Raw genomic sequence first — 14236 nt, 5'->3', positions numbered from 1 at the left:
GGACAGAACAAAATAAACATTAATAAGGAAATCAAGGCGGCTGTTGTTGTTTGGGATCTACCGGGAAAAGGGTCACGTGATAGGTGGGTGACGAATCAGGTAAGGACTCGTCGTGACTGCTAAGAACCAATCAGGTAGCGAACGCAGGTGTCCACGTTATCGTTTCCAAACTCGTGCGTTTACGCCCGTCCACACTAGGAGTTAACCCCAGAGTTCTCAAACGTATCCGTCTTCAGTGCTCTAGTGTGGACACTCAGTGTAAAGGTAGCAAAAGATGTGCGTTTTACAATGGAAACGTGGTAGTGTGGACATGGCCTCAGATTAGCCACGTGGTTAACTTTGACGCACTGTCACACAAGTCCTATTAGAGTTGCGGTCTTCACTCTACTCCCTGTCAACTGTCACTCTGTTCATTTCACCATCATGTTCAACACAGAATGTTGTTGCTGAAGTGTCTGTTTGTTCTTAGACTCTTGGAGGACTACCTTCAGGCAATAGAGGGTGTAAAGAAGAACCTGTTGCAGAAGTCTTCACCTAATGGCCTCACCTTTGTTGGAGAGATCTCACATGGACAGTTCAGCCCTAAAATGGTGAGTAATCCTCAAGGTTTTCCTGCTGCTCTGTAATCTCATCATAGCTGTGAACCTTCTGTTACCCTGTCAAAAGAAAATGTAACTTGAATGTTCCCTCCTGTTGAACAAGTTGGTCAGTTGTCAGTTGTGTTGATGGTCAGCAGATACATTCATTAACTGTCTTGTTGAAAGTTTTAACTGTCCAAAAAGAGAAGTTAAAGGATAACTCGTGTGGAGTTCTGGGATGGAGGGTGGTGCCAAATGTATTTTGAATCTGTAGCCTATAAAGACTACAAACTGCATTAGAAGTCACTAGGGGAGCAACGGATCACAAACCTCACGGTTCGGATCAACAAAGAAAAGGGGAGGAGACAAATATAACTTTGGTTTCCATTTATTAATTAAAGAACTTCAAGAACACTTAAAGCAAAGAACTTTGGGCTATAGTCTTACATGAAAACAAAAATATTGAAGATGTCCAATTTGAAACAAAATTAAATAAATAAAACATTCAAATATACTCAATTCTGTTAAGTTTAAGTGCGACATGAGGTATGTTGATATCCTCGTCCTTTGATCAATATTGAAAGAAAGAAACAGCCAGTGAGCTAGCTTCCACTGTTTACACTGAACTGAACTGCTCGGCAACAACTTGAGTCTATGTTTACTTCCTGTCAGGTTGTCATTCAAATACACAATAATGTTTACATTACTGTTATTTTCAAAAAGATGAGAATATCTACATTGTCTGGGGAGAGGGTAGACCTTTCTGTAGTGATATATCACTATTGGGCCTGTCTAGCTTCCACTCTGCTGCTTCTGTCAGCACCTGCCCCAGGTGTGTGTCTGTGTGACTCTCACAGAGGGGACTATGAATCACTCCGCCGTGGTGAAAGCATTCTCTACAGTCTTTTCCTTTTCATAGAGGTCTGGAACAGCTTCACACTGAAGTGGGTGCGTGAGTGGATTTCGTAGCGTGGCTCAAGCGTTTTAACCAGATTTTGAAATCCTTTGTTTTCCACAACGGAGTGTCCCCCGTCGCTGACAGACGGCTCTTCATATGTGTGGACATGCCCGATGTTGCCGTTATCGTGTGTCTTTCTCTTTAAATAATGCCTACATACCGTAACAGTTTCGTCCACCACCCTTATCCGTCATAAGTTACAGGGAAGACAAAATGCTCGCAAACTTGCGACTTAAATGACGCCGGGGGCTTCTCAAGTTCCTCGCTCGCCATGACTTCCGCCGTTAAATGCTTCTAACCTGCTCCGTTCACTGAACACACTACTGCTTTATACCTGTTCACTGACACTCTGCATTGATATTCAGGTACTTGTTACTTGAAAAGGAACCGCAGCAGTAGAACTTTATTACACACTATGATGATTACACTGTAAAAAAAAAAAGAAAAAAAATACTCAATTGATCCGCGGTTCACGAGTGATCTGAACCGTGAGGGCTGATCCGAACGGATCACGGATCGATCTGTGATCCGTTACACTACTAGAAGTCACATCAGCAGTCAATATGAAATCCATTAACACAACCACCTTCACCACATAAACACAAAAACATCCCACTACCGTCAAGTAAAATCAATACCAAAGCAAGTAATCAGGACAAAGAAATCCAAACCACAGGTAGGTGTGAACTGACTGCCTAGCTGGCGTCACCTACTGATGTTAGTCTGCATAAGTCTAGAGCCAGTGAGCTGGTATCAGACGGCTGGCTCACAAGGTGATGGACAATGAGGTGAGTGATCAAAACAAAAGCTGTCGGACAACTCCAAGAAAGTTGAATATAGACACAGTTGACAGTTGAAAGTCATTGCTTTGACACCCTGCCCAGTCTGACGAGGTTCCTCTTCTCCTGCCCACCGTGTAAACTCCTCAGGACTGATGTGTGTAGATAGAGATCCATCCACTTCATTTGGTTTTAGTGTAGTGTCTCACAACCTGCCATTTAGGGTCATAATTTACAAAATGAACATCATGCTGTATTGAAGAAGACTTGAAACTAGAGATTGAGACCATAAACTCATGTTTACAATGTTTACTGAGGTAATAAATCAAGAGAGAAGTAGAGTCATTTTCTCATAGACTTCTATACAACCAGAGGAGTCGCCCCCTGGTGGACAGTAGAGAGAATGCAGCTTTAACACATGAAGCTTTGTCTTCACCTGGCAGAAGCAGAGGTTGCCGCCTCACTGTAGTGGACTGCATCTGTCTTTGTAACTTTTGGACACTGGGCTTTTTCAGGACCATCTGGTGTGTTTTCTGCCGGGCACTCTGGCTCTCGGCGCCCACAACGGCCTGCCTGCTGATCACATGGATCTAGCCAAAGAGCTGATGGAGACCTGCTACCAGATGTACATCCAGATGGAGACGGGCCTCAGTCCAGAGATCGTCCACTTCAACATGCATGAGGGCAGCACCCGAGACATCGACGTAAAGGTAGGTAGAGACGGTGTGGAGACAGACACTGTCCTCTCCCAGTTCTGCAGTAGTGTCTTTGGCAAACAGTCAGAATCTTGTACCCACAAACGCATGTTTAGTTATTCTGGGTAAGGGCATTGTCTAGATGCCTGCTGAAGAAAATAAATGTGACCCAGCCTTCCCACTGATCACATGATGTCTGAGGATGTTGGGGAAAGTGTTCTTTAAGCTGATTTCCTGCATTTCTACTAATGTGACGGTAAACTTTAAAATGCTTTGCTTTACTGTTTGTGTCCCTTTTGTATTCACTGTGATGATAGCTCGCAGACAGACACAACCTCCTACGACCGGAGACAGTGGAGAGTCTCTTCTACCTGTACAGGTTCACCAGGGACCACAAGTACCAGGACTGGGGCTGGGAGATTCTCCAGAGCTTCAACAAGTACACCAAGGTCAGTACAATGAAGTGAAGATCTGTCATATGAGCTGTCTGGAGACCCCTCACATGATACGGGTTGGTAACATCTGTTGTCATTAGTTCATGTCACTCAGCCACATTCAGCTGACTTTGCAAGATCACACGCAAGTCCACCGTCAGGCTTCAAGTACTGTTTGTGTCCTCTGAGAACCCTCAGTATGGTGTGGGCTGGTGACGTTAAAGTGTCCTCTACAGCAGGGACAGCTTTGGACACCACCACCACATGTTGAAAGCACTCTCAGGTGAGGTGAGGTTGGTGGCCGTGTGTCTGTTGTGCAGCAGAGGCCTGTGATGGGTGGAGGCCATGACTCCTGTCCCTGAGCTCCAGCTCTAGCAGCTCAGGGGCAGAAGGATGGAGGAGACCAGGGGAGACAATGAAGCTTTAAGAACTCAAGTGGAGCGGTTCAAATAGAAAAGGACCACTGTAGTGACAGCACCAACTTAAAGGCTGGATATCAAATGCAATTTACAGGGACTTGCTGTGAAGACTGACCTTTGGGTTCAGGATGTTTTTGTTACTAAAGCTTAGGATTTAGGGAAAAGAGACGGTTTGAACCCATGGAATGTGGTGTGGTTCAGCCAGGTTGTGTCTGTAAGATGCAGGTTGTGTTGAGGTGCAGAGCCAACACGGGACAAAAGACCAGCAGTGCATTTCAACCATCATGTTTTTACTGCTTCTATTCAACTACACATTCACAGTCAGCAGTCTCACTTTATACTGTGTTGCTGTTATTCTGGATTATGACTTTAACTTCTTTTTGTATGATATTTGAATGATTCATGAAGCGAGCTCTGATTGGTCAGTAGGCAGAGCTTTTATACCACCATCACCTGTTCACCATCAGTTAACATGGTGATCTACCAGGTCAGGAGTAAACCTCTGACGTAGGGTTGAACCCAGTTAATCCTGAAGGAACCTAATCCTGCTTCCTAGTGCAGACTAGGTCTGCTCCAGTGTCTTCTTATCACACGTACTAGACAAGTCTTCTTAAAAACAAGGGACTTCAAGACTTGAGGAGCAACTCGTCTCTAATGTGTTTTCTCACGATGTCATTTCTTTTTATTCCCATCATATCGTCGGGGTCGATACACAAACCCTAATGGTATTTAGGATCTACATGCAGTGACTGGCTTGTGTGAATGTGTTCCCCTCAGGTCTCCTCTGGTGGCTACACCTCCATTAATAACGTCCGTGACCCGGACTACCCGAGCCCCCGAGACAAGATGGAGAGCTTCTTCCTGGGAGAGACCCTGAAATATCTGTACCTGCTCTTCTCTGACGATCCCGACCTCATCAGCCTGGACCAGTACGTCTTCAACACGGAGGCTCATCCTCTGCCTATATGGCCCTCTGCTGCATGACACACGTACGCACAGGGATCCAAATGGCAGATAACAGTACACGTACAATCACAGCAAACATCTCAGGGTTGGTCTAACACAGAGATAACTCTTTTGTCTCTGTGACTGGAAGCTGTTAAAACAACACCCCTGAAAGCAGACCCCAGCTGGAAGAAGCCTCCTTTTTACTGATCCACTCAAGATGAACGACGAGAGCCCGGTTCACTTTGTGGCTTTGTTTGTTGTTGTTCATTTGACTGCTTGTTCTGGATGCTTGGACTCTGGAAGAGAGGCAGAGGAATCAAAGAACAACCTGATTGTGACTTGAATCAAAATGTCTTAATCTCGTGATGAGGAGAGGTTTGCCAGTGGATGGTCTAAGAGCTCCTGATTTAGGCTCCAGCTGTGCACATTCATTCCCAGCCGTTGTAGAACAAAGCCAACATGTGGAGGCACAGCAGGCCTTTGTAGCAACCCGTTCCCTGAGAGCCTGCTGCCCAGCTGACACCTTCTGTTCATGGCTGTGTCGAACACACCTTCAGTGCTCTGGCTACAACCATTCTTTAGACATGAAGCAGAGCCTCCTGACGGGGCTTCAGCTGCCCTCAGCCATGTTCCTACCATCCCATGCTGCATTCATGACATCCAGGAAATGTGAACTCCCTCCATAGAAAACCCCCCTCAGCCTCTTCAGGTCAAGTAGAAAGCACTGCAGGGACAGCCTTGATGCTGCAACATGATGGGATGGCAGTGACGTGTATTACAGGGTTGGATAATACGATGATGACTCGACTCTTCATACTGGTAACCAGTGCTGGAGGCAGCATTCAGAAGCATCGTCAGCTAATGTATGCTAACGTCTGTCTCAGTCAGACTTCATGACGCTTCATTAGAACGCAGACATACTTAGTAATGCTGCTCCTCCTTTTAATGCTCGAGCTGGCCTCATTTCAACTTCTTCAAATATTGGTGGGCAGATTTTATATCAATGCTTCATATTCTATTAGATGAGCGCACTGTTTTACATCTAACATCTCAAGCTGAAAAGTAACTCCTGCTGAGAAGTATAAAGTACTACTTTGTACTTTTGAGTTGTCTACTTGCCATGTATACTGAGAGCTGTCACTTCTTTCTGGCTGCAGAAGCATTTCCAAACAGACGATAGCTGTGAACGTTCCAATAGAAGACGACCAACACTGTGATGCAGGATTCAGTCCATGTCACCGGGTACATCCCAAGTCTCTTAGTTGCATCCCCGTTATCCTCACTTGCGTCCTTTCATGGAAACAATGCGAGGAGAGAGGAAACGACATGAAGCGACGTCTGTTTCTGATCTCAGAAACCTAATCAAACATAAACTAATTTAATCTGTGATCCGTCTTCACTCTGGTGTTAAACTCAGTCAGTCAGATCAGCTGCAGCGTCCAATCACATAACTGATGAACAATGAGGGGGCGTGTCGGCCGTTAGAACACGTCCTCATGGCTCCTTAGAGCAGAATTAAGAGCTTTGGGACGGCCATCAATATGGCGGCGCAGAACAACTTCCTGTTTAACCGAGGAGCGAGGACATGACCAATAAGAGACTTGAGATGTACCCACTCTCTCCTTACACATTGTCTCTTCTTCACTCCCGTCTTCCTGGTGTCATGGCTTTAATGCCAAACCTGAACAATGAGGTATATATGTATCTGAGCATCATTCAGTAGAACCACAGGAAGCAGCAGCAGCTCGCAGTCATTCCTGTACATATTAATAGTTTACATCAGAGCTCTACTTCCATTTGATTTCTAGAACTTTCTGAATGTGAATAGAGACCAAACTCGTCTTGTATTTCTTCCTCTGTGGTGTTTCACGTGTGCCTGACATGTTGGTGTCTCCATACGTTGCTGCTGTGCTACAGTACCTGGAGCTCATTGGATCAGTTTCTACAGGAGAACATAAGGATTGCTGTTTCTCCAGAGGTCCCTCAGAGCGATGGTTGTGTTTACATCATGCTGATCTGTAGCTGATGTCTTTCCTGAGCCAAAGAGACGAACATACTCAGCCCGGTGTTTGATGCTGCAACCATGAGAAGCCACCGATCAGGACAAGGACATCTTCTCAGTGCTTCTGAAACTATTTCACCACTCTGGGATTTGATGGATTCGCTTCTATCTTTGCAGCCACCGAGCAGTACACAAGACACACATGTCATTAAGAAGTGATTCAATGTTTGTTTCATTTAAAACATACATCATGTCAGCAGTGGACAGGAAACACTGGATCGCCTTTCATTTTGTAAAACTGTAGAAATTAAAGAGATGTTTGTGTTGACCATGACCCCCTGAACACAGCGTCTGTTCCACAGAGCCAGTAAGAGCAGAGGTGGGCGGGGCTAAAGCGGTGAGTAACTCCATGACGTCAGCACGTGTTGATCCTGGAGCCACACAGAGCTGAACCAATCAAACCTGACGTCTGACGTAGTGTCAGTGAACAGTAGTGATGGCGAGCTGAAGCTTCATGAAGCATTGAAGCTTTCCATCCAATTGGTTCAGACATGGGTCAAAGCTTCATGGCGCTTCATCTGCTCTACTGCGCCATCAAGTGGACAATAAATGTAAAACAGGCAGAGTGATTAAAATGATACCATGGCTTTGGTGTGTGCAGCATTGAATTGAATAAATGAATGAATGATGTTTGTGATGCCAATACATAACTTATGAACTCATTAATATGGTGTCTGTCTTTATTATACAATGGTGGGGTCAAAAGGGAAAGTGGAAACAAATTGGGGAGAGGGTTGTGATGTGAAAAGTAAAAAAATTGAAAAGTTAAAAATAGCATTTCTTATACATGTACATAACTTGACGTCAACATGTTGTAGGCAAGGATCGAACCGCCGACCTAGCAGTTACCGGACTACCCTCTCTACCCATTGAGCCACGACCAAATATACATAAATAACTTCCACAGTGCTGCTTCAGGCGGTTTCTTTTTTTTTTTTGATTATTTCGCCTGCTTCAGAAAACACTTTCACAGGGCACAGATGAAGCTGGGGTACAGAGAACAGTTTGCAAACAAATGCGCAATAAAGTCCGAAGTACACAAAATGTGACTGGGGATCCATTTCGTTTCGCTTCCCTAACAGGCGGTCCGCGGTCCGGGTCCGGACCCAGGACCTCAAACCGATAGATAATTGAGAAGTACATCTTGACGGAGCGCTTATATTTTAACCGGCGCAGCTTTTTCAGCCTTTACGGTACTTGTTCAGCGGTGCAAATCACATCACGTGATGCAGCTCAGCCAATCATATATGAGTATTCTGACAAGTTTCCTGACTCGAGTGAGATGTTCACACACCGGGGGAGAGACGAGGAGAGAGGACGAAGAGCAGGAGAATAATACGTGAGTCAGAGAAGTTATTCCACATGAAGTTCTCCAAAGAGAGAGAAGTGTTCAGAGAGACCAGAGTCTTTAACCAAGAATGAACAGACTCTTATAGGTTCATCCTTCACACGGACAGTTTATAACCAGTGTGTCTCACATGTTCAGAGACCATGACGATTATTAAAAGCAGTAAATGAAGCGACACTACGAGACAAAGCACAACTCTTTAGAGCAAACACTCACATCTAAATGAAGACAGAAAATAAAGCTAAGAGCCCAAAATGATCAGAATCATAATGCATGAGTTCACTGTTCAACAATGATGTTAACAGAGAGAATAGAGCTAAACAAGTGTTAATAACCAGATAAAGTCCATGCTCACTGATTTATCTCTTTAGATGACACAAATGTAATATTGTGTCTTTTTGATTGACATCACTTCACACCTGAATGAACTGAATTTAAAGCTGCAGAACAATTCAGTGAAATACATTTTTCTAAAATTGTACTTTCTTTATTTGATTTGACAGTTGACGACACAGAGACGTTGTTGTTACTACTACTAGGCTTCTTGAATATATTTATATATATATATATATATATATATATATATATGGCACTAAATAGTGCAACTTAGATATTATTGTAATGTTCGGGACCGGAGGAGACATGCTCTACATGCTCTTAGTATGCAGACTGGAACTGGGACACACAGGTGGACTCACTGTTCCAGTCCTGATACTGAGGAGAACCGGAGCTCTAAAGTGAGCGCTGTAGTCTGGTCCGCTCCATCTCCACCCACAGTACGATGAGGTCGGCTTCCGTCTTCCTGGCGCTGATGACTGACTCTGGATCGGCATCATTGGATCCTCTGCATGAAGTGGATACATGTCGGATCAGATTCAGCTCAGAGTGAAGAGAATAAAGAACAAGTGAAGGACGCCAACAGCTTGCTGTACCTCAGATCCAGATGATGGGCTCCTCCAGAGATGTTGACAGCGATCACTGATGAGCTCAAGGTCTTGCGCACCTAAACAGCAGAGAGCTGATTGAGTCAGACTGAAAGCAGTGGCTTCATAGTTCACGATGTCTGCTCGCTCCGTTTACTGCCTTACCCCTCCGTTGGCCCATGGGTCCAGGTCTCCGTTGGAGAAGATGATGTTGCTGGCTGTGGAGAGGGCTGAACACAAGGAGACAACACTGGTGCTCATTGCACACACAAAACACTGTGATGGTGTCTGCCTGTCACTGACCTCCATCCCTTCAGTCTGTGCCTCAGGCTCTCCTCTCACCACCTGTGACTTCTGTGTTAGTATTTCAGTGTGTTAGTATTTCAGTTCCATCTATTCATGAGTTTCTGTTTGTTCTCATCTTGTTATTGTTACTTTCATCAGTCTCTCCTGTAATTGCTGCCTCAATCCACCACCAGTCCAGCTGTTACTTTCAGAAACATGTCCTACACGTACACATAACTCCATTTGTTTTACTTTGTCTTTCTTCTTTATGAAAATAGAAATGTCTAGTGACTCGTGTACAGTAGCCCAAGCCTGTTACTGGCCTCGTTAACCAAGCCTGTCCCTCAGAGTCCTCGTCAGGGACCCAGAGACTGAGCATGAGAACTGGCCTAGTGTGGCTGTGAGGACATCCTCCTCTAGGTGCTACGATATCTCAATGTGCTCACCGTCACCCCAGAACTGGGTTTTGAGCCAGTCAGCTCGTGGAACCACAGCCCAGCGTTTGGCACAGTAGAGCTGGCGGTCCGTCTCGGTGAAGGCCATCGGAGGAAACATGTCCGTCACGTTGTTGCTCTCAAAGCACAGATCGATCTCTGTGCACGCCTGCAACCAGAACAGACCATCATACACATACACATCGTGCACGCCGTACGTCGCACGCCTTACGCCGCACGGCGCACGGCGCACGCCTTACGCCGCACGACGCACGCCTTACGCCGCACGACGCACGCCTTACGCCGCACGACGCACGCCTTACGCCGCACGACGCACGCCTTACGCCGCACGACGCACGCCTTACGCCGCACGCCTTACGCCGCACGCGCACGCCGCACGCCTTACGCCGCACGCCGCACGCGCACGCCTTACGCCTTACGCCTTACGCGCACGCCTTACGCCTTACGCGCGCGCCTTACGTCGCACGCGCACGCCGTACGCCTTACGCGTGTCACACAGCAGTGCGGCAGTCATGCGGCGGCCATGTTCTCATGGCTTTCAAGTTCTTCTTGTGTGAGGTTAGGAATGCGTTCCCTGTGTTCTAAACCCCGTTTGATTCAAACAGTCATAACAGAAGATAAAAGGCTGAGATGAGTAATAAGTCAGATGGATCAGTGAGCAGTCATTTAACTCTGTGGATCAGCTTCTATAGAGCCGGACGATCAAACTCTAGAACCGATACCAGCTGATAACGGTCGGTGCTCACTGACCGGCGTACAACTCAAACATTAAAACCAGAGAGATATAGCGCCTCATAATGCAGCATCAGAGCTCCTCTTGTGTGTCTTGTTCTTCTTCTTAGTAACGAACAGGGTGATGACGTTGATAGAAACGATAACATTTTAACATAGTTCTTCAGGCTCGTAGCGCTACGAGCTGAGGCTACTAGAGGAGGACTGTGTTTGGATGCGGTGCTGTGTGCTGGTGGAGTACCTGATAGTCCCAGGCCAGGCTGTTCAGACCCAGTCCACAGCCGGTGGGATCGGCACACTGCACGTACAGACTGTACAGGTCGAAGCAGGGCAGCAGCCCGCTGGAGTTGTACACAATCCCTGCAGGACAGCATGTGAACAGGAGTTACACACTTCACTGGAGCTTATGGAGCTTTCTAGTACGTCTCAGAGATCAGAGACGTACTGCACATCTTCAACTTTCAGCCTTTTCCATTCACTTCCATGAGGAGTACTTCTCCCAGAGAGTACCCTGTACCGGACAGAGAGACACACACTCGTACTCATCCATGCTCCAGTCACCAGACTGTACTGAATGACTGCTCCTGATCGTGTGCTCAAAGAACAATAAGCATCTTCAAGTATTTTGGTAAATACAGAATCTGAAGCTGACCAGCACCCTCTAGGGTCTGCTGGTATACAATACATCTGATCATCATCCTCCTCCTCCTTTGCTCTACCTGCAGTGTTCCTGAGGCTGGTGAGTAGATCAGGTCCACTCAGCATAGTTTCACAGGCCACCTGAAAATAAAAGTGATGTCATCACCGTCACCCCACTCATGTCACTTACATGATGTACGTACGGTACACCCTGTACACTCGTCATTCATACATTTCTTCCTTTAAACGCGTTTACAAGCGTTTTGTTGGCAGATGGGCACCTTGTGAGCAGATGTCCAATCAGGTGTCTGTAGCTGACTGAAGCACGAGCGCTCAGTGCTGCTACACAGACAGAGAGCAGCCAGTGGTGGTGGCTGACTGGAGGGAGAACAGATGGCAGCCAGGGGGCGCTCTGCTCTAGAGGCCTCTCAGAAACAACTTCCCACGCTCGTATTAATGCAAACCAGCCAGTTTCCTGCATCACGAGTCCAGAGAAGGAGTCACATGTTCCCTTTAGAGTAAACTAGCTCTCCCGTTGAGTCGATGTGTCACGATGTGCTGCAGTAACAAGGATGACCAGAGCAATGTCCACTGAAGCCTGTCTGATACCAGACTACTGTTGTTCATTCAGTGTGTTAGTCGTCCAGACACACAATATAAACTCTAGAACATCATCCACACTCTGGAGCAATACCAATGTTTGAGACTTTCATCAATCAGACAATAAAACATGAGTTGATGTTCATTGTGCTCTGTGACGTTGTGGTTACTTATCGACCAGCACGACTAATGTCCTGTATATCTGCACTCATATTCACTTGTTTTGTTAGAGATATATGGGCAGATGTGCTGCTGTTAACCAGATGTGTGACTGCTCTGCTGTTACCTTGACGGGGTTGGCGGGCATGCTCCCCATGAAGTGAGTGCTGTACGGGTAATCCAGCATGGCCAGCAGAGTGAAGGCGTTCCTCAGCATCCCGTTCAGCTGGTGGATGTCCTGAGCAGATGATGGAGGCTTGCACAGCGAGAACTCGGACTGGATGCGACTGTAATCTGGTAACATCAACAGTAGTGGGTTGAGCTTCCTTATTAAGAGTTACTACATCACTGAAATATATAAATATATACACACATATATACATATATATATCTTTAGTTTGATCTCAAACAGATCCAGGTGTCTTAGCAACATAACACAAGTAGAGAACACGTGTACCTTGGTGCTGTGCTAGTCCTGTCAGCTGATGGAAGGCTCCTCTCACAGCGTCTCTGCATTCAGAGGCAACGCTCTCAAAATCCTGTATGAGCGACACAACGGTCATCATCCACCTGCACACGTGCGTCTATATTCAGACATTATTTGCGATCGTGTTTCCAAAGCGCTTCAACAGTTCTGGAGCAAACGGCCCTCAGATATTGTGGAAGCTTCTCCGCTCAGGTGACGGTAGATGAAGCTCCCTCAACAAGAAGAGGAGCATTCTGCACTCACAGCTGTTACATCTCTGAAGAACTGGCCGGAGTGTCCCAGCCCCGCAGTGGACAGCACGGGGGCGCTGGCAGCCAGAGCTCCAGCCACCATGTTCGGATACTTGAGTCTCATGTAGGCCGACAGCATCCCACCATAACTGCAGGAAGAGATGAGACAGGGGAGCAGGAAGCAAGAGGAGCAGATACCACAGAACACTAGGAGTGCTAATCTGATACACGTGTCACATATAACACATTTATAGAACATATATAGATATACCTGCCACCAAACACGATGACGGGACAGTCTGCGGCCCCCAGCTGCTGCTTCAGGTCCCGGATCATGACGGCGTAGTCAGCGAGGGCCTGCTCCACCGTCAGCAGGCCGATCTGAGGGACGCTGAACGAGTCTTTGCCAAACGGCAGAGATGTGCCGTAGTACCTCTAAAGCACAGGGACAGGGGACACACGGTCAGCTTGAGAAGACATTCAAACAGATGAAGACGTGAGAAAGAGAACCCAGCATGCAACATCACGGAGGAAGTGTTAGAGATTCATAATACAAAGTATTACAACTTTCCTGCATATTTAGTAAATAGATTTAAAATCTGACCAAGATCAAAGAGAAGGTGTTCACTATTGATCGTCACACTCGGAGCCCTCTCTCTTGATGCTCTGCGTCTCATTGTGTGATGACGGCTTGTGGGAAGTGAGAATCAGCTGATCTATGAGTCAAACTCTAACCGCTCATTTCACAATTGATATTTGTCACATGATCTGGAATTCTCCTCAGCCATGTTTGAGCTACATACTGTCCGCGTGTCTTACATGTTCAGCGAATATGACCACGGCTCTGAGCTGAGCAGCCAGCTCTGTGATGAAGCCAGAGTTGGCTGCAAACTCCCAGATGTCGCCCTCGTTGCCGGTGTAGAAGAAGACGGGACCGTAGCCTTGCGTCCAGTACTCCTCTGAAGGAGAGCAGACACAGGCAGTGAGTGGTGCTCGTGTGCTCTCTCCCCTCCGGTCAGATGGAGGAGGTCTCACCTGTGATCAGGTACCGCTGGAGGAACGTCCCGTTCCCCATGCTGTTGAAGTTGAAGTGGTCCACAGTCTGAGTGAAGTACTTCTCGCTGAACTTCTCCGTCTTGACTCCATGATGGCTCCTTGGCTGTGAACATGAATGTATGAGTCTCTATGTGAGGCTGAATGATGAACACACTAATCACTCACAGACTCGTTGAGAGCAGCTGTCTGTCTCCGCTTCACTGGTACAAACAGCTCCGCTCCTAATACATCCAGTGCAAACAAAGCGGAAGTGAGGTTTCGGGAAGTCAAACACTGAAAGTGAAACGTTACCTGAAGGTAAGAGTACGGGAGGCCGTGCAGCACGTGCACACCGAGCAGGGCTACTGTCACCGTGAACACAACGATCGGGCTGCTCATATTCCAAGCGCGCGCTGCAAAGACTCCTGCTCGGATGACTGCGCATGCGCATATCGCATGTGTCTGTCATA

At 46.7% G+C, this 14236-nt stretch overlaps 2 protein-coding genes across 3 annotated transcripts in view; one reads left to right on the top strand and one right to left on the bottom strand.

Moving 5' to 3' along the window:
- The window catches only part of man1b1b (mannosidase, alpha, class 1B, member 1b), a 23260-nt gene extending 15721 nt beyond the window's left edge, over nt 1-7539 (top strand). For both annotated transcript variants that reach the window (XM_076078110.1, XM_076078108.1), the window contains exons 11-14: nt 470-590; nt 2831-3025; nt 3328-3459; nt 4641-7539. In XM_076078110.1, the coding sequence (XP_075934225.1) occupies nt 470-590; nt 2831-3025; nt 3328-3459; nt 4641-4847 (655 nt within the window). In that variant the 3' untranslated portion in view covers nt 4848-7539. The remainder of the gene's footprint in view (nt 1-469; nt 591-2830; nt 3026-3327; nt 3460-4640) is intronic.
- On the bottom strand, nt 7540-14236 carry dpp7 (dipeptidyl-peptidase 7). The gene is made up of 13 exons (XM_076078111.1): nt 14079-14236; nt 13767-13890; nt 13551-13690; nt 13003-13166; nt 12745-12880; nt 12472-12553; nt 12142-12308; nt 11336-11396; nt 10858-10976; nt 9876-10032; nt 9310-9374; nt 9154-9224; nt 7540-9065 (listed from the first exon to the last, which is right to left on the bottom strand). Exons 1-13 carry the CDS (start codon nt 14163-14165, stop codon nt 8954-8956), a joined length of 1485 nt encoding a protein of 494 aa, XP_075934226.1. The 5' UTR covers nt 14166-14236; the 3' UTR covers nt 7540-8953.

The sequence above is a fragment of the Anarhichas minor genome, unplaced genomic scaffold (assembly GCF_050575085.1).
Source record: "Anarhichas minor isolate MPS153535 unplaced genomic scaffold, ASM5057508v1 ptg000063l, whole genome shotgun sequence".
Classification (NCBI taxonomy): Eukaryota; Metazoa; Chordata; class Actinopteri; order Perciformes; family Anarhichadidae; genus Anarhichas; species Anarhichas minor.
Note: the sequence above shows the minus strand (reverse complement) of the source record. Positions and strands in the feature narration are given on the sequence as shown.